Source organism: Girardinichthys multiradiatus, chromosome 10, assembly GCF_021462225.1.
Source record: "Girardinichthys multiradiatus isolate DD_20200921_A chromosome 10, DD_fGirMul_XY1, whole genome shotgun sequence".
NCBI lineage: Eukaryota > Metazoa > Chordata > Actinopteri > Cyprinodontiformes > Goodeidae > Girardinichthys > Girardinichthys multiradiatus.
Window position 1 is genome coordinate 23865290 of NC_061803.1, and position 22613 is coordinate 23887902.

At 40.7% G+C, this 22613-nt stretch overlaps 1 protein-coding gene across 1 annotated transcript; it reads right to left on the bottom strand.

The window, feature by feature from the left end:
• Window positions 1–23: 23 nt before the first annotated feature.
• On the bottom strand, window positions 24–21961 carry mms19 (MMS19 homolog, cytosolic iron-sulfur assembly component). The gene is made up of 31 exons (XM_047377076.1): window positions 21828–21961; window positions 21339–21387; window positions 17588–17688; window positions 17376–17461; window positions 17188–17262; window positions 16054–16123; window positions 15622–15750; window positions 15461–15522; window positions 13152–13238; window positions 12827–12901; window positions 12645–12722; window positions 12167–12305; window positions 11352–11506; window positions 11092–11170; window positions 9268–9393; window positions 9096–9177; window positions 8902–8999; window positions 8665–8808; window positions 8437–8592; window positions 8242–8341; window positions 7851–7953; window positions 5039–5113; window positions 4808–4934; window positions 4616–4722; window positions 4446–4502; window positions 4178–4364; window positions 3353–3435; window positions 3068–3232; window positions 2847–2906; window positions 1544–1644; window positions 24–1349 (listed from the first exon to the last, which is right to left on the bottom strand). Exons 1-31 carry the CDS (start codon window positions 21946–21948, stop codon window positions 1319–1321), a joined length of 3108 nt encoding a protein of 1035 aa, XP_047233032.1. The 5' UTR covers window positions 21949–21961; the 3' UTR covers window positions 24–1318.
• Window positions 21962–22613: the final 652 nt, after the last annotated feature.

Here is a 22613-nt window from a genome sequence, read left to right on the forward strand (position 1 = left end):
ATAAAAAAAAGACAGCTATAGGGTAAACTACAAAGAACACTTTTAATAAAATCTTAAATTAGACAGATTAAACCTTGCCTACAGTACCTGAATTTCTAATCACAACAAAATAATGTATTTTATGTGATAGACCAACACAAAGTAGAGCATATTTCTTCAGGGATGAGGAAGCTGGTCAGAGTTGATTGGAAGATGACCTGTTAGAGGCTCCAAAAGACTACTCAATAGTTCAATTCGTAGTCCACAGTCAATTTTTATATCCAACAATATTCCAAAAATGGCCCAGTCAAAGTCCAGACTTAAGTCCAAATGACAATCTGTGGTAAGAGTTAAATGTTCCTGCCTATAGATTCTCTCCATCCAGTCTGACTTGAGTTTGAGCTAATTTGCAAAGAAGAAACACGGAAAAATATCTATTTGGATGTTAAAAGTTGGTAGATAGAGAGATGTACTGCTTTATGGTGGTCTAAGACACAAACACATTAGTCTGTAGGCAACAATAAAGATGTGATAAAGTGGGGTGTGAATACTCAAGTCAAAACGATGTGTCAGAGGATGCATACAGCAGCAGTGTGCAGGTCATTTCAAGCTGCTGCTGGGAGTTTACCGCACATCTAAACATTCTGTAGACCCGAACGTTGAAGGCTTTCAGTGTGCTAGAGGTCCAGTGATATCTTCACCTTCATCTGCACACAGAGCTAAAACAGAATGTCTGATTCCTGATTAGTGGCTAAAAATACTATTTACTGACAGATCAGGACATCAAAGGAGCCAAAGTCTTTGAGGTCAAAACGGATCTACATATTGACATTTTTATTATTTTTATTGCTTTTTAGTTCATTAAAAAAAGTCTTTGGCCATGTTCCACAGTGCAGCACTAAAAATGTATTCAGTTTAATAAGTTCTAATTTATAAAACAAACAAAAACAATGCACAATGTTGACCGTTTAAATAAAGGTTACCATGGCGATCAAGTTAGAGTACTGACAGATACAGTTTGGAGCAGAAAACACTTGCTGATGCTGTGTGACCTGGTTCTATGCATAATGAATTATTTATTATTCAGTCTGGAGCATTTTGATTGATTGAATGGTTTCTGAGGTGTCCTGTGAGAGCTCAGGTATAATAACCAACAAACAGACATTTCATAATTCTTATTTGGACTGAACTCCCCTCAGCCACACTCATGGATCTACAAAACAGTCTATTAAGCTCTCTTTGTTCAGTCAGGCAGCTGCAACAAGCATCTTTCTGAATAAATGAGATAGTTCTGGAGTTTCTTATTTCCTGTGAATATGACTAGAGATCAGGTGCAAGATCACCTTCCACCAGGGCTTCCTAAGAGGAACCTGTAAGAAAATGTATCAAACGTTTTTACACAAGACTTTAACCCAAAAGTAAAGATTAATTCAGATACAAACTAAAATGGTACAGCTGCAAATTATGAGCGCAGGCAACATTAAACACCTCAGTGACAAATCGAGTCTTTCAATAAGTCTGACTGGAAATGTATCCTTCAGAAACATCAGAATGTGATCCTCACCACTCTCCTCTGGCCTGGACCGCCTCTCTCCTCACCAGCCTCTTCTTGTCATCCAGGGGCGGAGCCAACGCTCGCAGCACGCGTGCTCGAAACGGCAACACCTCAATCGCACACAGACAGTTTAAATAGGGGGATGAACAAGTGACAGCAGGTTTCCTACCTTATCTATCAGTCCATGTCTTTTATTTTAAAGTATAAATCCAAAGGTCCGCTGAGAAGTTCCATGAACAGAACACAGACTTTTTCTTTAAAAATAAAGTTATTAAAATTTCCTTAAGCGACTTTCATCATTTGTTGGAAGAAATCAAAGACGAGATGTTTGTGCCGTCTCTGTGTTTATACAATGCCCTCCGTGTATATTGTCACCCCTGATAAAGGCCAAGAATAAACATATTTTTAAATATAGTTTTTTTTTATTTCTATTCAATTCCTAATGTGAATATATTCATTCAATGGGTAAAAAAAAAAATCCCAAGTTAAAAAGGAATTGCATTTTTAACACAAAATTCCCACTAACTAAAACATTTCTGTAATTCGTTCTTCTTTTTAAAGTAGTAATGCTTCCTATGTACCTGGGGTATAAACATGATGTGACACACACCCATTTCTCTTAGCCTTCAAAATGGGAAAAAAGGTTGACTTCAGGTCAAGCCGTGTGCTTTGGCCCAAAGAAACTAAGATTGAATTATTTTGGCTGCAAACAATCCAGGTGAGTTTGGAGTTGAACAATGAATATGTAAAAAAGCACCTTAATGCCTACTGTTAAGTATGGTGGAGAATCTGTAATGCTGTGGGCCTGTTTCTCTTCCAAAGACGTATGAACCTTTTAGAGAAAGTAGCTTTATTAGCTTTTTTCAATCCCACATTTTAAATAAGAATCTCTCTTAACAGCAAAAAAAGCCCTCACAATAAATGGAGCTGTGAAAAATAAAGGCTAGACGAGGACCCAAGTTTATCCTGCCATCACACACACAGCAGGAGGCAAAGAAAGATAAAAAAAGCTTACTGTTAGTGAACCTCAGCAAACGGTGGCATCTTCAGGTCACCAGGTCTCCATAACAAATCATCTATTTTATGATTTTTGTACACAGCTTTACTAGAGGTGCCAATAACCACAGAGGGTGCTGTACAATCTATAATTGCTTCAGTATTTTTCAAATACAAATTAAGGAGGAAAAAAAGACTAATATAATTCAAAGCTAATGTGATATCTATTTTTTGTATTTGTCTTTGCGTTTTGGTTAAAATAAATCCAAGTCATATTAACATGTTGTCTCAAACATAAACAAATTTAGAGTTTTACCTCGTGTGCAGGGAAATGGGAGACAGCAAGAATACATCGAATTGAAGCAATGCGTATTTCCTGTGAAGAAACAAACCAAACAAAGAAGTTGGCCATGTTCTGGCATAATCCTTATATATTTGTAAATCAAGCTTCACTGCTTTCCTGAAGCTGAACCGTTTTGTGGAAATAAACGTGGTTTCACTGTGTGTCGTACAGAGGGGACGGTGACTGGGACTCACCATGTTTGGACTACAGACGAGCGCCAGCAGCCTGTTGACCAACGCCTCCAGCTGCTGTATAAGGACCTGCGGGGGGTTTATGAGAACAGGATCCAGGCAGGACAGAGTGGACAGCTGGACGCCCTCATCAGGACACGTCAAGGCCTCCAGCAGCAGAGACAGGAGCTAGATTGGCATAAGACAAAAAAAAACAAAACTTAATATTACCAACATTTCAGATTAGTCTATATGCCAACTACTCCTTTAGTTGTTTTACAGGGAATAAACCTTTCACATGGCACTTACTGCTGGCAGCTCAGCGACTTGGACCTGCTTTGGTAGCTTATTGACTATGTTAGACAGAGCCTTCAAGTAGTTGGGTTTCTTCTCTGTTAGGCAGCAGAAGTAACAAAAAGGAAGCAAAAAGACATTCCAGTTAAAAGACTTAAACAGTCAACATACAATTCTGGTCACAAATGTACATTCACTGAACATTAACCTGAATGTCATATTAAGTTGGGGCTTTTAAACATTTATTTGTACCATTTCTTTTTGAGGTGGACTGATATTACTAATTTAATGAATTTTAATGACTTTTACTGTTAATTTATTGTTTTCTTCTTATCCACACAGGGTCAGAATTATTCATACGGGCTCAAATATGTACATACACCCCTAAAATATGTTAACCTACTTTATCTATTCCAGAACCAGTTTTAATGTGTGCTTGGGTTTAAGATTCAGTTACAACACCCAATTTTGTCCAAGTTTCAACCGTTTGACAGAAATATTCCCCTAAGAAAAAAGAAAATTGACCGAAGTTCAACCTTTCTCTGAACTGAAATGTGCCGGAACACCAGTGTTCACCGTGTTGTGGGGATGTTGGTATAGATTTCAGTCTGTATGAATAAGTTTGAATCTGTGCAGGATATTAAAAAAACTAGAATAAATTCAAACTTGAGCATCCAGGTGTTGTTTTTAAAAAAATCCCATAAGTTGTATGTTGCAACCTCAAAAAAAATATTCATAAAAGCAAAATCTTAATTAAAAGCCCAACTTAAAATACCATATATGCCTCTAACAAGTGCCTTTATGTAGATGAGTCCACCTTGCAGGGCTCCAGCCTCCTACCTTGTGGCGCAGCGTTGAAGCCCTGCACCAGCCTGGCTGAATTCTCGCTGAAGAAGCGCTGTCTGTACATGATGCGGACGTCGGCGTGGCAATCGCGGTTCAGGACGTTGGCTGAATCGCTCATCAGCAGCAAGAAACTGTCTGCAGCCATCAGGCCGAGGTCGGCGTCGTCAAGCAGAGAGAAGAGCTGCACAGAACGGGTCGGATTTTTTAAAACCTGTGCATTTTTTATTAAACACTGGCACAAAGCATTGGTCAGTAATTTAACCTTGTCGGTCAGCACTGAAAACAAAGGGTGGTATCGCAGCAGCAGAGCCTTGGCAACCTGAACACAAACACAATTTCAATAGAAAAAGAACAGAAAATATTGTCTTTATAGATTGTAAGAACTGCTGATTTAAAACAAGAAATAAAATGGTGGAACAGAGCAATGCTCACCCAGATCAGAAGTGTGAAGGCCTGAGTGCGCAAAGGGGAGGAGGGACAGTCCAACTCACTGCTCACTCTTTTTATTGTTCTCTGAATTAAGCTGTCAAGAGAACCACCTACAGAGAGAACATTAACATCACAGGATATTCATTTCTACGCATCATTTCATAGAAAACCTGAGAGTAAATAGTCAAAACACACCCTGAGGCTTCTTGTTAATCAGGCCAGCGAAGCACTTGGCAGCAGACGTGTACGAGAGTGGGTGGCTGCATCTGCAGCTCAGCTCCTCCAGCTGGGACAGCAACCGCTCCACCTGGGGAATCTCCACCTACAGGATGCACAGAGCACTTCCAGCTTCAAAAAATTCAAAACAGAAACCTTCTTGAGATTTGTCTTAGTAAAATCAGAAGCAGAATTTGGTTTGAGACTCACACTGCGAGGTAAAGAACACACACAGGCCATGAGCAGACACACCAACTGGGACTGACGCCATGATTCCTCCTGCTGCTTTTTGGGGAAAATGTTACACACTTCAAACAATGGGATACAATGAAGAGAGAAAAACCTCAGTTTGCAACCAGATACAGACAGTAAAATATTTTGTCCTCATATAGAGAGCCTTGCAAAAGTATTCCTACCACTTAAAACTTGATCACATTTTGTCTTGTTACAACAAACCTAAATGTATTTTCTTAGAACTTAATGTGAGAAGCACACAACTGGAACAGAGTTGGAAATGATGCAAACTGTGTCATGTATTTGTATTCAGCCGCCTTTACTCTGATAAAGATAAAATAAATTACGCCGCAACCAACTGGAATAAGAAATTACCAATTTAGTTAATATAGTCGCCCTGTGTGGAATAATAACACTGCACCTCAGAGTGAACATACCATCCTAACAGTAAAACATGGTGGTGGCAGCTTCGTGCTGTGGGGATGGTGTACTCAGGGTGAAGTACAATGTGAGGTGTTCAAACAGGTGGAAAAAAAACAGAAAGTGGTAAAAACCTGTAACCTGGGACATGAATTTGTATCCAACTGCTTTTACTCTCATACACATAAACAGAACCTGTAACTTACTACCTTCAGAAGTCAAGTGATTAAAACATAGGGTCCATCTGTGTGAAAAACTAGCACTGCAAATCTCCCTGAACATACCATCTGCACTGTGAAACAGGTAAGTGGGCGGCATTATGCTTTGGGATGCTTTTTTCCCCAACAGTGACAGGGAGGTCGGTCAGTTATGAGATGAATAACGAGGATTCCTTAAAGGCCATCCTGTCAGAAAAACATGTTAGAAGTTTCAGAAGAGTTCAGACTGGCATCCACCTTCCATCAAGACAGCGATGCTAAACACAGCAACAGAGCTACAGGTCCTTCTCAAAATATTAGCATATTGTGATAAAGTTCATTATTTTCCATAATGTCATGATGAAAATTTAACATTCATATATTTTAGATTCATTGCACACTAACTGAAATATTTCAGGTCTTTTATTGTCTTAATACGGATGATTTTGGCATACAGCTCATGAAAACCCAAAATTCCTATCTCACAAAATTAGCATATCATTAAAAGGGTCTCTAAACGAGCTATGAACCTAATCATCTGAATCAACGAGTTAACTCTAAACACCTGCAAAAGATTCCTGAGGCCTTTAAAACTCCCAGCCTGGTTCATCACTCAAAACCCCAATCATGGGTAAGACTGCCGACCTGACTGCTGTCCAGAAGGCCACTATTGACACCCTCAAGCAAGAGGGTAAGACACAGAAAGAAATTTCTGAACGGATAGGCTGTTCCCAGAGTGCTGTATCAAGGCACCTCAGTGGGAAGTCTGTGGGAAGGAAAAAGTGTGGCAGAAAACGCTGCACAACGAGAAGAGGTGACCGGACCCTGAGGAAGATTGTGGAGAAGGGCCGATTCCAGACCTTGGGGGACCTGCGGAAGCAGTGGACTGAGTCTGGAGTAGAAACATCCAGAGCCACCGTGCACAGGCGTGTGCAGGAAATGGGCTACAGGTGCCGCATTCCCCAGACCTGGGCTACAGAGAAGCAGCACTGGACTGTTGCTCAGTGGTCCAAAGTACTTTTTTCGGATGAAAGCAAATTCTGCATGTCATTCAGAAATCAAGGTGCCAGAGTCTGGAGGAAGACTGGGGAGAAGGAAATGCCAAAATGCCAGAAGTCCAATGTCAAGTACCCACAGTCAGTGATGGTCTGGGTGCCGTGTCAGCTGCTGGTGTTGGTCCACTGTGTTTTATCAAGGGCAGGGTCAATGCAGCTAGCTATCAGGAGATTTTGGAGCACTTCATGCTTCAATTTGCTGAAAAGCTTTATGGAGATGAAGATTTCATTTTTCAGCACGACCTGGCACCTGCTCACAGTGCCAAAACCACTGGTAAATGGTTTACTGACCATGGTATCACTGTGCTTAATTGGCCTGCCAACTCTCCTGACCTGAACCCCATAGAGAATCTGTGGGATATTGTGAAGAGAACGTTGAGAGACTCAAGACCCAACACTCTGGATGAGCTAAAGGTCGCTATCGAAGCATCCTGGGCCTCCATAAGACCTCAGCAGTGCCACAGGCTGATTGCCTCCATGCCACGCCGCATTGAAGCAGTCATTTCTGCCAAAGAATTCCCGGCCAAGTATTGAGTGCATAACTGTACATGATTATTTGAAGGTTGACGTTTTTTGTATTAAAAACACTTTTCTTTTATTGGTCGGATGAAATATGCTAATTTTGTGAGATAGGAATTTTGGGTTTTCATGAGCTGTATGCCAAAATCATCCGTATTAAAACAATAAAAGACCTGAAATATTTCAGTTAGTGTGCAATGAATCTAAAATATATGAATGTTAAATTTTCATCATGACATTATGGAAAATAATGAACTTTATCACAATATGCTAATATTTTGAGAATATAGTATAATGGGTCAAAGCTTATTCATGTGTTATAATGGCCCAGTCAAAGTCCAGACCTAAATCATTTGAGAGTCTGAGGCAAGCTTTAAAAATAACTGCTCACAGTTGCTCTTCATCCAGTCTGATTAAGTCTGAGCAATTTTTGCAAGAACAATGGGCTAAAATTTAAAATCTGGTACATACATACCCTAATATACCTTAATGTGTTTTACCTTAGTAGAACACATTAAAGGTTGTGGTTATAACATGACAAAATGTGGAAACATTCAAGGCAAATAAAACTGTACAGTTTGGGAGATTGTAACATACCTGTAGGAGCTGAATGTGTGAGGGGAAGGAGTTGTCGGGTAAAAACGAGACGTCCCCATCCAGGAAGAGAGACACGGCCCTCGAAGCCATCTGTTCTGCAAACCTGGTGACACGAAACAGCCCGACAGGAAACCACACGCACATGAAAACTGACTAACATCAGCACACTGCACAAACAAATCAAAAAGGCTTACTAATAAGGGGAATAAAATATAACAAAGGGAGATGTGCTGGAGGGAAACAGTGAGAGCAAATTAACAGGACGGTAGTTTCAGCTACCTTAAAACGAGAATTTATTGTTGTTAAACTTATTGTATTTTTTTTTTATCCACATTGGGTCAAAGTTATACAAAGCGGGTCAAATGTCTTTTGCAAAAGTGTTGGTACTAACGTGGTCTGCAGCCGGGAGCAGGCAGTACTGATAACAGACACCACAGCAGACAGGACCACCTCCTCTAGTAGCGGACTACTACGACCAGAGGACCCCTCGCCTGTCAAACACACACATTCCAAACAAATGTTTGAATTTCAACGTGATACCTTTGTGTTATCTAAGCCTGAGTCTTAATGAAACCCCGCTGCTCACTCTGCAGTGCTGCTTGGAGTGCCAGAGACAGCAGGCGTGGGATGATGATGTCATGAAAGCAAAGGCTCGTCCCCTCGTCATCCTGAACCTGCTCTGCTATCTTCTGAAGGCTCCGGCAGGCATGCACCACCTCGTCCACAGAGAAACGAGTGTGATCTGAAATGATCGACATTAGTGTTTCATTCAAGCTTTCTTGAATCTAGAAAAGCATCTATGTAGGCAGATTACCCATGTGTGCTGAGCTGAGCAGGTCCAGGAGGACGGGTGTGCTTTCCTGGACCACACTGGCTCGGATAGACACTGCAGCCAGAGCAGACAGACAGCGCTGACGCACTGGATGATGGGAATGTAGTTCAGATACCCCTCTTTGGTCTAAAACAAAGGAAATGAGTTGTTTTAATGCAAACTGTGAGAATTCAAAGATAGTGGATTTCAATCAGTGTGCTAGAACTGTTATCTGTTCACCAGAAAACATCTCCTTCTTTAATGTTGGGATAAGTTTAGTGATGAAGGCAGAAGGGTACTGCTCTGCTAAGGCTCCAGCGCATTCCACCACAGCAAGACTGAACACAGAGATGGGACAAACCCATTACGGACTGGGTTAAGGAATTATCAAACTGGGAGAAACCAATGGGGGAAAACTAACACCAAGAGCTGACCTGACTCTTTCATCCTCATCTGTCAGCAGCAGACTGGTCAGGTGATCCACAGCAAGTTCGACGTCAGAGTCTAATAGCAGACCTAGGACAAGGGGAGAGAACATTTCAATTTCTTTAAACACTGCTGATCAAATTAACAGGCATGTAGGAGGTTTCTTTTTGTGTTTCTTACCCGTTTGTTGGGCCAGTGAGGTGAGCACAGAGGTAGCTGTGATCTGCAGACTAGAATTGCTTTCAGATAGACCTGAAAACACCATGCTGCACAGAGATTGTTTGTACGCTGAAAACAAACTCTCATCTAAAAGGATGGGGTGGAGGGGTTGGGGTCAAGAGATCAGATGGTCACCGGAATTAGCAGATTCTCATGTTTTTCCCATCAGTAAAGGTATCATGCAAAACATTGTGCAACAACATTGATGTGGATGTGGCATAGCCATTTTCCGTATCAGTGATGCTTTAAAACAAAGTTAGATAGGACATAGATTGCTCTCAAAGGAGCTAAAATAAAGGAAGCTGTATTTTGTATGTCGAGACGTGTGGTTCATTCAAGCTGCAAAAGAGAGACTTTCAACAGATAACAGGAAGGCTGAAGACCTTGCTCTGCTTCTTCCTTTTTAAACATATGTTGGCAGTTTTTTTTTTTTAAAATCAAAAAAGGTAAGAATCTACATTATCTACAATACACACACAAGGAGGCTGATGTTTCTGTAATGTCAGCTGTTTAAACCACACTAACTTCAAACACGAGATGCTAAAGACAGTTCAAAATATAATCTCCAAATCCACTTTTCTTTAAACTATTTAAAATCTGTTTTACAGAGACAGCTCTCTAACACAGCGTGACATCTCTGCTCCTAACACAAACAATTAATGGCCACTGAGGGCAGGAAGGCAGCAAAAAATATCTTTCATTTTGTTCCCACATCTCCTTATATTGCACTTCTTAAAGAGAAATCAGAATCAAAAGCCTTTTTGTCTAACCACAGTGTAAAAAACAGAAATGCAACGCTTCATGCAGACACATTGCCCTTCACACCTACTTGAATCTCGAACAATTCCTGTAAAATAAATGCAAGTGAAACATTTTTGTAATTACTTCAGGATGATGAGTGTCTAAGAACATTTTATTAATAAGCCTTGACTTCCTGTTATCCCGACGTATACACGGGGTGACACAAAGGTCCATTTCTCTCAGTCACTCATCAAAAAAATATACGAGAACATGCCATTCACGTAAGACAGATGTGTACTGGTCTTCAACATAGGAAATGCCTAAAAGAAAAAAGCTATTTGACTAAACTACAGTTTAAAACGTTCAATGCAAGTGGAACTGTGAAAATATGGTAGGAAAATACATTTTCTGTCCTGGTGTCACATCAATAAACTTGTGTTTAACGTTTATGGTGCCAAACTCTACTGACTTCGGTGGAACTGTGTGCTTTGGTAAGATGAGACTGACTGACCTTTCTGGCAACAAACACTTCATGTGGGTCTGGCTTAAAACAAGGATAAGTACATGAAGGAAAGACACACTAATCTTCACAATCAAGTGAGGTGGAGAATCTGTGATGCTTCGGGCCTGTTTCTCTTCCAAAGGCTCTCTGAACCTTGTCACGGCATGATGAACAATACCACAACGTTCTGAATAACAATCACTACTCTCTAGCTCTACCAACTGAACATGGATCATCTTGGGATCAATGAGTCTCCACATCAATTTATTTCAAGGACTTTTGTGCAAATCTGTTGCAGTTACCAAATAATTTTTGGAATATTTATTATACCAATAATATTCGAGTGTGATATGAGAGGTTTCAACTCGACTAAAAGTACTGCAGAAAAAGTCCAAGTTCCTATCTAAGATAGATAAATGTGCATTTCAAAATAACATCGAAACACAAGATGAACAGATGCAAGGGAAAACACTTGCAGAAACTAAAGTGAGATGAGGTGGCAAACAGGCGCCGTTTGTTCATGCAGTCACAGCAGCACTCACCGTGATCTACAGACTGACATGAAGCTGTTGATTGGATGAATCGCTGCACAACTTCCAACAAGGTCCGTCTGTGGGAACACTGCACAGACAAGTGTGTTAATCTGATGTCAGCAAAACCCTGATTTAATTTTCATACAAACCTGAAAATAATTACAGATCACACAAACAAACAAACAAAAACAAAAAAAACACTTAATCATCATATCCCTCCCTTATTTTGAAGCTTAATTAACAAACAAGGCTGTTTGTTTCGGTCATACCTCTGTTCTGCTGCTATACTGCTCAACCAGAGGGGGCATGACGGTGGTTGTTAAAATGTGGCCCGCCCTGTAGGAGGCGCTACAGGCGGCCTGAAGTAGCTTCGCACTGGGCCACACCAGCTTCAAGTCAGGCTCAAACAGGTGGTGCTTACAGTCTGGAAAAAGACATGTGGTTTTAGTTCAAAACAGATGAAGCGCCTTGCAGAAGTATTCTCAGCCTGTCAAATCATTTTATCACATTAAAGCCATAAGCAACACAACACAAAGTAGAACATCATTGTGAAGTGGAAGGAAAACTGTGTATGATTTTCATAAATTTTCACAAATAAAAATCTGAAGATAGTGGTGTGCAGTCAATATTTTGTAGAACCTTCTTTTGATGCAACTAGAGCTGCAACTCTTTAGGGGTATGTTTTTTATACCAGGTTTGCACATTTAGAAACTTAAATCTTTGCTCATTTGTTCCAGGGCAACCAGGGTTCCTCTGTATTTGGCTCCTAAATAGCTTTCTTCCATCAACTTCTATCAGCTTCTCAGCGTCTGTGGGCCAAAAGCTTTCTGAAAGCATGATGCTCCTGCCACCATGTTTCACCTTAGGGATGGTGGTTAAAGATGAGGGGCAGCGCTAGCTTTCTGTCACACAAAGATTTTGATTGTAGACCTAGGAAGTTACATTTTGGTCTCTTCTGACCAGAGCACATTTTTCCAAACGTTCCCTGCTTGGCTTGAGGCAAACTACTCCTTGGGACTTTTTGTCTCACTTCACAATTATGCAGAACTTATTTTTGTCCATCACATAAAATACTGCAGCTCACCTCTGAGCACAAGATCCAGGAAGGTGCTGAGGGAGTCTTCAGAATCTGAGTTGAGCACAGAGCGAGACAGACAGGAAGTGAGCGCGGTGAGCGCAGTGAGGGCTGCCGCCTCAATCTTCTCGCTGGATGTCTGAAACACCTGCAGTGAGTCCATAAGAGCAATGACTGAGTCAAGTGTATGATGCAGACGCAGACAGTTTACTTTAATCTCATACATTAGACTGATGGAGTTTTTGTAAAATGAGCCAATAGAAAATATGCTGTTAACACTGATCGAAGCTTGAATGATAAAAAACAGGTTTTACATCCAAGCTGATAGGTTAAAAAAGTACTAAACAAGCAAGAACAGATAAAAAAACATGATGATGATTATATGTTCTTCCTTTCTTTAAAAAAATGTATCCTTTACTCTAATAAATACAAATATAGCCTAAGCACAAGGACTGTTTCTGCTTACATCTAAATGTTTGAAACAAACCTCTCTGCGCAGTGAGGACCACAGTCCTTCCAGGAATTCAGCTAAGTCCTTGTGTTCATATTGTCCCACACAAGCAGCCTGAAATACAGCAAGTATGATAAGCTGTTAAAACATTGTTTTACAGTCCAACTAAATCTGTTTTGGTCTCCATGCAGCAAAACAGTTTAAGGAGCATTTCTCACCAAAGTCTGCAGCGAGTCCAGCTTGGCGCTCTGAACCTCCGAGTCCAGCTTCTCGATGATGAGGGGTAACAGAAACTGTAAAACAGAACCCCTTCAGACCCTGAAAGGTTCTACAACAGCTCTAATGTCAGTGTGATAATGGTGTCCTATGAAAGAAGGAAGGCAGTGCACGCAACTCCAAAGCAGAATAAAACGGGAAGAATGAAGGGGTACACGGTTCTGAAGGAGTTTTAAAAAAACCCAGACAACCAGCACTCCAAGAAATTCTTAAAATTCAATGTTGGCCAATATTAAATCCAGATTTTTTTTGATAATGGTTTCCTACCTCTGCGAATTTGGGTGTTCCAGTGAGGACGGCCCTCAGAGCTTGAACAAGTTCCTCTTTGGTGATGCCATGGGGGTCATTGGGTGGCTGGACACGATGATAGGAGTGTTATACAAAGGCATTATGAAACACATATGTCTGCAAAATTTAGCTGCAGTTGCTGATGAGGCTATTTTTTTTTTCATAAATGCTGTAGTTTGCTATACAATCAAACTATGTTCATTAGTGAAAAATTCAGTCATAGTGTTCAAAACCCACTACAATAAATGCAAAAAAAAACATAAACATGTAAACCCATGACTGAGACTGTTCAATAATAAACATTTATCTCTGGATGATATACTATGGTAGACAAGAGACCTGCTGAGAACAGTGAGGGAAGCTGATAGGGTCGAGGGTCGAGGGGGATCCCTACACTATGTAGAACAGGGCTCTGCAGCCTGCGGCTCTTTATAACCGGCCTGAAAACGATTAGCAATATCTGTATTTAACAAGACAATAGGAAAGGTTAGTTAGCAGTTCTATCTGTTTTATTGCAATATCTGCAAAGATGTTTCACAACAGATTGTCATTAATTGTAAAAGGACTAATTGCTTATTTGTTCGCCATATTTTGTAGTTTTCATTTGCTTAAGTTTTTACAGTCCAAAAAACATGACTGTTAAGTTAATTTGTCTCTCTAAATGGATCTTTTCTATAAGTGTGCGTGCGTGGTTGTTGGTCCTGTGTGTGTCTGTGTTGCCTTGTCCAGGGTGTGCCCAGCCGACACCCATCAAATTGATTTTTTGGTTGCCCTGCCCTTTAACTATTTGTATGTTAAATACACAAAATACATAAGATCTGCTCAAACATAGATCTGGTCAGATTATAGTTTGCCTCTAACAATGATCTGACTAATGACCCATTTACCAACACACATCTGTATAACTGCTGTTCATGTTCAGTATTTTTGATCTCATACATGTATCCTCTACTTCCAGCAGATGCATATTGAGAACTAATGGTACCTTCTGAACTAGCTTGAGTACCACTATGTCACTTGACTTGCGAAAATATGTAACAGATTTATTCTCTGGGTTTGGTAATAATAACATCAGATGATTAAAACTGGCTGTGAGTACATTCTTTTCTCCTTAATCACTATCAAACTCCCAAAATGACTGGTTACGGTCCAATTAAAATGTATTTTAAACATTTTACATTTAAAGGGTTTTCAGAGTCATACATCATGATAGCAATACTTATTTTCATATCTAAAGGCAAAATACATCCAATGACTATGCAGGCAAACATGTGTAGGGTTAGTTGAGGGGCCTGGTGCCTATCTCCAGCTGTCATTGGCAAGAGGCAGGGTACACCTTGGACAGGTCACCAGTCCATCACAGGGCAACAGAGATACACAGGACAAACAACCATGCACACACACTTCAACTCCTAAATATGCTGTGAATAGTGGCACCGCCCCCTAACCAATCAATAACTGACAGTCTCCTAAATGCGAGTCGGAACAGTTAAAACCACAAGCAACCAGGTACTGGCTTGTGAGACTCCTGAGGCAGCTGATGGGTACCGTGAGGCCAAGCATGCTGCGGCATATGCTGTAGCAGAGGCAAAAACTCAGGCATGGGATGAGTTTGGTGAGGTCATGGAGATGGACTATTGGTTGGCCTTGAAGGAATTCTGGCAAACCATCCAGCACCTGAGGAGAGGGAAGCAGTGCTTCGCCAACACTGTTTACAGTGGGGGTGGGGAGCCGCTGACCTGGACGGGGGACATTATCTTGCATTTCAAGGATCTCCTCAATTCTGCTGTCACACCTTCCCTGGTAGAAGCAGAGACTGAGGACTCGCAGTTACACTCGCTCATCACCCCCGTGACCCGATCCCAGATTAGTGGAAGAAGACAAATCGGAGTAAAAAAGGTTGTTTTTTTTTACCAGAGCAGACCTATATTAACCCATGGTCCTCACACTCCACAATGTGTCTTCACAACAGCCATTCTGACAAGAAAATGGTATCTAAACACTGTAATAAGAGATAAGCACCTAACAACCCTCCACTAGTCTATATTTCACATCAATCTGGCAACTGAGGAACGTTATCCCACCAGTAAATTTTCCTACCACAGGAGACCTTATCTGCTCATATGCTGCAATCATCTACCAGCAGAATTGGAGCCAATAACAATTTATTTTGTTTTCTCCTGAGATTGCCTGAAGCCACAAGAAGTCTCAGATAATATGTCTGTCTGTAACACTACCGTTCTTCTACAAACTACGACTTCTAGCCAGCTAAATAAACAGGGACTTACGGGGGAGAAATCTATGGGGAAGTAGCAGGACGTCACTTCGAACAGCTCCTCTGTGAATTTGCCTGAAATAGAAAATAATAGGAGCCACAACAGTTACATGAACACTTAGAGAGACACAGCAGAGAAAAAACTGTGGGGTGGGAGGGTCCGTCTATTCTTACCCATATTGTATCTCCGGAGAACAATGTTTTTGGCAATCTGGAAGGCTAACAGGAGGTTGCGGGGATCCCTCTCTCCATCCATTGATTGGACGAAACCAAATACGAAATCAGCACCCAAACCCTGTAGTTCTGTGGAACATAAAAATAGGAAAGTCTCATCAGTTCTTAGGGGACCCCCACATTGGAGCACTATTACATGATACTTTCTATGAAATCTGAGAATTTTGCAAAAAGGCAGACAATGTTAATGATTCCCCAATCTTACACAGCATTTTCCTCTAAGACATGCTACATTATTAATATATCAACATAAAGAGATGGTCTGATAGCCCAGATCCCACATTCCAGGAGACAACATATCTAATTTGCAGATTTCTATCTTTGATCAGGTAATAATTTACTGTCTTGACTCATCAGCCAGTTATCCCTTACCATCTTCCCTGCTTTCCATGAGGTTGATGAGCATGTTGTATACGCACGCTCTCTCTGCAAGCATCAGTGACTGGGGGACAACAGAGACACACTGTAGTAAACATCAGATGAGATTAAGTTGAGCTTAAAAACATATTTCATTCAAGAGGAAGTGCCTTGCGAAGCAAAAGACGAACATCACCGAGACTGTAATGAGTGTGGTCCAATATTGCACGGGTAAAGGGTTTGTGTAAATTAGGATAGCATGCTGCATACAGTCAGTCCGGCATAGAGTTGTCATAAAACTGCCAACTCTTTCAAGCCATCGTCCACAAGCAACCAAGAGGCCCATGGTAACTATGGATGAGCAGCAGAGATCCACAGCTCAGGTGGGAGAATCTGCTGACAGGACGTCTATTAGTTATGTAGTCTACAAATCCGGTCTTAGGTAACAAAGCCACTGATGAAAAGAAAGGTATTAGAACTAAGTGCTGTGTAAGGTTTGCCACGGGCCATGAAGGTGGCAGCGTTATGCTCTATGGATGCTTCTTTTCTCAAGGGAAGCTGGTCAGAGTTGATGAGAAGATGGATGGAGGGAAAGACTTAAAGAAATACTGTTAAAGGCTGCAAACTACTCGAGAGTGGGTGGAGGTTCATCTTCCAGCAAGACATGAGATGATTTATTTTTTATATTCAATGGTCCGGTCAAAGTTCAGGCTTAAATCCAATTGAAAATCTCAAGCATGACTTGAAAATTGATGTCTATGGATGCTTCTCATCCTATCTGACTAAGTCTGGGTTATTTTGCTAAGAAGAATGGGCAGAAATGTCAGAGAGACTGCCCAATACATGGCAAATATTACACACACTGATATCACAATATCAGTGTGTGTAATATTCATATTACAAAGTGTTTGGATTTCAATAATTCTTGGCGAACATATTCTAAGTGTTATAAACTTTTCATTTTGCAAGCTAATGTAATATTTAGCCAGTTGGAAAGAGTCTCACTGCAGCGGATCCGCACACCAGACACTAATAACCTTGCCCAAAACACTAAAGGTCAAAGAGTGATGGAACCACAGACAAGGAAAAGAGGAAAGAAGAAAATAGGTATAGATTTTCTAATATCATGCAGCCCTGCATGAGCCTCACCTGTACATGAACATCCTGAAACAAAGACCTCAGCATCGACACAGCTGAACCTGGAGGCAACTTTCTAGATTTTGTCTGGGGGAAAAAAAAGCCAAACCCACACAAAGCAGTTGGTTACTCCTTTCACACTTCTGTCATTTATTTCTGACACGTTGTCGATGCAGTAAATTCAGTCAGCAGAAACTTACAAGCACTTGAAGCCCTCGTAAAACAGGCGGTGTGATGACGTAATGATCCTTCAGGCGGTTTTCGTAGAAGGCGAGGAGCAGTTCAACTGAGAAGGAGTGAAATTCATCACATCAACTTGCTGGGTGTAACAAAAATGGCTACCTAGGTTCATGCATTTTCCTACATTGTTGATTTAAATGGTACTGGAAGAGTAAAGGCAGACAATGTGTACCTTCTCTCTCTGCTAGCTCTGCATAATTCTCCTGTAAAACTTCAGAGAGCAGCTCCACCCCTCGAGCTCGAGTGAGAGGCTGGGAACTAGTCAGGCTCTGCCTGCATCAGGAAAGAAGGAAAATATATTAATGTTGGAGCAATTCTGATTTAAAGTAAAGCCTATTCCTCAATTTAAGACCAAACTATAGCCCTTACAGTTCTGATCAGAAGATCTACTTACAGTCATCACTGGTATCAAAGGCTTTCATTTAGAGTTTTTAAAGATCCATTTCAACTATTCCTCTTTAAAGAATGGAAAGATGACAACAGTAATTTTAAAAGCGAGAACTGGGTGCAATACTTTATATTTATAATGGATTTTTTAAATCTTCATAGGTTCAATATGGTACAATAAAGATATTTTTGTCGAGGTCTGTAAGAATACCCAAACTTTTACCATCAGATGAAAGAAAATTGGTTAGGGTGTTCAGGAACAACCCCAAGAACCACCAAGGCTCAAGCCTGCTTAATAACAGGAAACTGCTGGAACACCAGTGGCAGTCCTCAGTGAAACCAGTTTAACATCAATATGGACTGAGAAGATGTCAACCAAGAATGAAGCTCCTGCTCCTAAACTAACATCTTTAAGCTCGACCAAAATCTGATGCTGCAGACATGGAGAAGCAAAATGTCTTCAGGCGAAACATTTGGAAAAAATATTGAGCCGTTTGACCTCAATGACAAGAAGTATGTTTGGCTGAGTTAAGGTGAGGCTTTTAGATCTAAGAACACCGGACCAACTACAAAGCATGGTAGTGTCAGTATCATGCAGTGGGGCTGCGAGGTTGCCAGTGGTACTGATGTATTGCACAAAGTGGATGGAGTAATGAAAAAGGAGGACTGCGACCAGGTTTTCACCTCAAATCAACAGTGATATAATTGCAACTTGGACACAATCGCAGAGTACAACTGGTCCATGAGCCCAAAACACAAATCAAAAGTCCCTTTGAAATGGATCCAGCAGGCCAATTTAAGCCCATGGGTCAGTCTTAGCCTCAAGATGCAACTAGAAAACAAACTTTTAAACAAAGTAATAGCCGGGGTGTGTGTATACACAGTTGGAACCAAATATTTACATATACTGTGTAAAAATACATACCGTATTTTCCGCACTATAAGGCGCACTTAAAAACCTTTAATTTTTTCAAAAAATGACAGTGCGCCTTGTAATCCAGAGCGCCTTATATATGGATCAATTGGTTAATTGGTTGATCCATACTGGTTGTACACGGCGCTCTGTCAAAATGTTTCAGTACGACTGGTAAACTACAAAGCCGCACCACTTGCAGCATTACGGCTACCGTAGTCAGGGGTGTCGCCGAAGTAATAGCGGTAAACACCTGTACTGTGCTTACTCCTAGTCCAACACCACTTGTGTGTGTATAACGTTTGAATGTACTGTTGCAGGAATTGCCTGAACTATATGTGATTAGAAGCACAGTGTGTGGGGTGTATGTTTCGTGTGTGTGTATGGAAGATGTTGACATTACTCCTCCGGACAGAGGTGGCGCTGTGTGCTGCCGTAGCTGAGAATCAAGAGTGAAGGAGTGACGTCGGTATTATTGTGTGTGTGGGGTGGGTAGAGACGGCGACCGGAGCAGCTGTGTATGAGTCTGTAAGCCCTGTGTTTTTACGTGCTGCAAAGTCATTAAAAAGAACCCCGAATCTCGTCAACAACTCAGTGTTTTGATGCTGTTTCTTCATGCTCAACTCAGCAACGTATGAGTGAGGGAGTTAACCCCGAGGAAACTAGTCACTTCGGCCCTGGAGAAAGCGTCTCCCCTGTGTCATCAGACTACGGTCAGGGGACAGAAACAGGAAAGGTTAACAGTACTAACGTTTGATTTAGTGCATCAAACTGTTTCTTTTATGTGTTTACTGAATCAGGGAAAAGTTCCCTTTCACGTTTTAACTAACGTTTGATTTCAACTTCATAGACTCCAATGCATTCCTAACGTGCGGTTGGCTCTATTCAATAGAATTCTATGTAGAGGAGACCTTACCATGAGAGTGAATGGAGTTATCAGAACGCTGGTTTGTAGTGTATTAATAAAGTTTGACTGACTGACTTATCTGACTTATCTGTTGACATTCTCTTTAGCACAGCTCCATCTAGTGGATGTATAACGCAACCCCAGTCAAACGTTTGACTGCAGTAGCTTCTATTCTATGCGCCTTATAATCCGGTGCGCCCTATATATGAAAAAAGTTCTAAAATAGGCCATTCATTGAAGGTGCGCCTTATAATCCGGTGCGCCCTATATATGAAAAAAGTTCTAAAATAGGCCATTCATTGAAGGTGCGCCTTATAATCCGGTGCGCCTTATAGTGCGGAAAATACGGTAACTGTTTTCTTTGCTAAATGACAGAATAGTTAGTTTTAAATACTGGTTTGTTTTTTTTGTTTTTTACTTTTTTTAAATGTAAAAGTTTACAACTATTTCTTTAGTACTTGGTAGAACTGTCTTTTAAACTATAGGACTGTATGATTTTGGGTATCCTTCCAAAAGCTTCTCACAATAGTTAGCTGGAATTTTGGCCCATTCCTTCTGACAGCTCTGATGTAACTGAATCAGGTTTGTAGGAAAGCTTGGTTTCGCTAACCCTTTTAGCTCTATCCACACATTTTCTGAAACACTGACATGTCCTTAAGTCCGTTTGTAATTAACTTGGTGGCATGCTTAGGGTCACTGTCCCAATGTTGTGAGATGTTCCTTCAATATTTTCACATAATGTTCTTTTTTTGTGATTCCATCCATTTTGTTAAATGCACCAGTCCCTCTGGCAGCAAAACAACCATATAGCATGATTCTCCCACCCCCATGCTGCACGTTGGGATTGCTCACTTAGGCTTGAGAGGATCTGTCTTTTTTCTTCAGTTGTAATAATGGTCATTATGACCAAAATCTTACATTTCTTTTCATTTTGTCTACGTCGTTGGGTATATTTTCAAACTGTAATCTGCCCTTTTATGTTGCGTTTGGAGTAATACCTTCTTTTTGTCGAGTGAACTTTTAGCCTTTGTTTGCACCCGACACATTTCATTGTGGATGAGGACTCTCTCTTCCCAGCTTCAGTCAGCCATTTAAAAAGGCTCTGAGCTTGATACACACATTTCACACCAAAACACATTCATCTCTGGAACACAGAACGACTCTCTTTTCTTGAATTGTACGACGGCTGGACATTCCCATGATGTTTATACGTGGACACAATTGTTTGAGCAGAAACAAGACCCAAACTTGTGGAGCTCCATGGTTGTCTTTGTGATGTCTTGGCTAATGTTTTATGTTTTTATTTTTCCATCATGTCACCCAAGGAAGCAATCTGTTTGAGCTGCTGCCTTTAAATACACCCACTGGTGTGCCTCCATTCACCTAATATTTTGTAAATTAACCTATCTGAAGCAAAACAAAGCCATGACATCATCTGAGTTTCACAAATTATTTAAAAGGCATAGTTACAGCGTATGTATATATTTGTATATATGTAAACTTTGCACCAATCTAGCCCCATATTAATGACATTAATAATGATCATGAGCGTATGTAAACATCTACCTGAAACTGAGGGCAGGAGAAATGTTACTATTACAGTGTGAAAACAGTATTTGCATACTTTAGCCATTTCTAAAAACAATTGTTAGACATATTTTTTAAAGTGGGACCGTGGTCTTTTTTGTGTTCTCTGTAAATAAGCTGAAAACTCACCCGAGTGCCTCCACCAGCTGCAGGACTGTAAACTGTCCATCTTTGACACCTGAACAAACAAAACCAAGTTTAGTAACCTGCAGCCGAAGTCACCAAACTTCAAAATCTATCACACTTATCTCTTGTCGTTAACGACAGAAAATCCGGGCAGGTTCAAAGGTAATTTCAGAGGGTTCAATGACAGAATGTCTTTTCTTTTTCATGCGGACACAAACACATCAGCAGCAGCTAGCATGCAGCATGCGGTTAAACAGCGACAGCACACTATAAAACTCCTTATAGCATGCTGCCTCAGTGCGAAAAAACAGAAAAGAACAGCTTGTTTTGTATCACGACGCTGCTATATGGCCACACAGGATGTTGTGGTGCTACGTTAGCTAGTTAACACAGCAAGCCGTGTTGCGCATCCTTTAAGCACAGCCCTCGCGTCGATTTTATACTGACTCCTTTGCTGTAACATCATGCGAAGTACAAAGAAGGCTTGTTTACCTGTCGCAGCATCCTTTGCCTTGCTGTCCTGTAGTCCGGAGACAAATTCCTCCACCAGAGAGAGCAGCAATGGACTTTCTGCAGCCATCGTGCCTCTGCCACTCCGCTGGGGACTGCGCATGCGCGAGAAGTTCGAGCCGAACAACTCAAGTCTACGTCACTTTATATTAAATAAAATAAATGGCTAAATGAACAGACAGACGCGCTTTTAATTGTTCTGATATCTTTTAGAAAGAAGTGTATTTATGAAATCTGAAATGATGGTATCAACATCTTTTGAAAGAGGTGATGCATTCACTTACTGTCCGAATTCCATACACCAGATTTAGTGAAATAGCAGCTCATTTCCTCTATTACGATGAACAAAAAAATGTCTCATAATCATCACTTAGGTTTGTAATAATTATGAGATTATGTCTCATAACTATTCAGTTCAATTTATTTATAAAGCGCCAATTTACAACACGTCGTCTCAATTCACTTTACAAAGCCAATTAAATCGATCCAGATTCGAAGTCAGCTACTTACACAGGGCAACATGATTCTGTATAAATGTCAGGGCGGAGAATGTCTGGAGGGTTGCTGAAAATTGTTTGGTATTCCCATACCTTATCTGAAAAACACTGTTTGCTACACGCTTTTCTTCAATTCAAAATAAGATTAACGAGGAAGTACATAAAGGACGTTTTATCATTTAAACCTTTGCTATAGCACCTTAGTGCATTACGATTTTAGCGCAGCTTTACAGAAGTAGAACGAAACTGAATATTGACAAAATAAACGGAA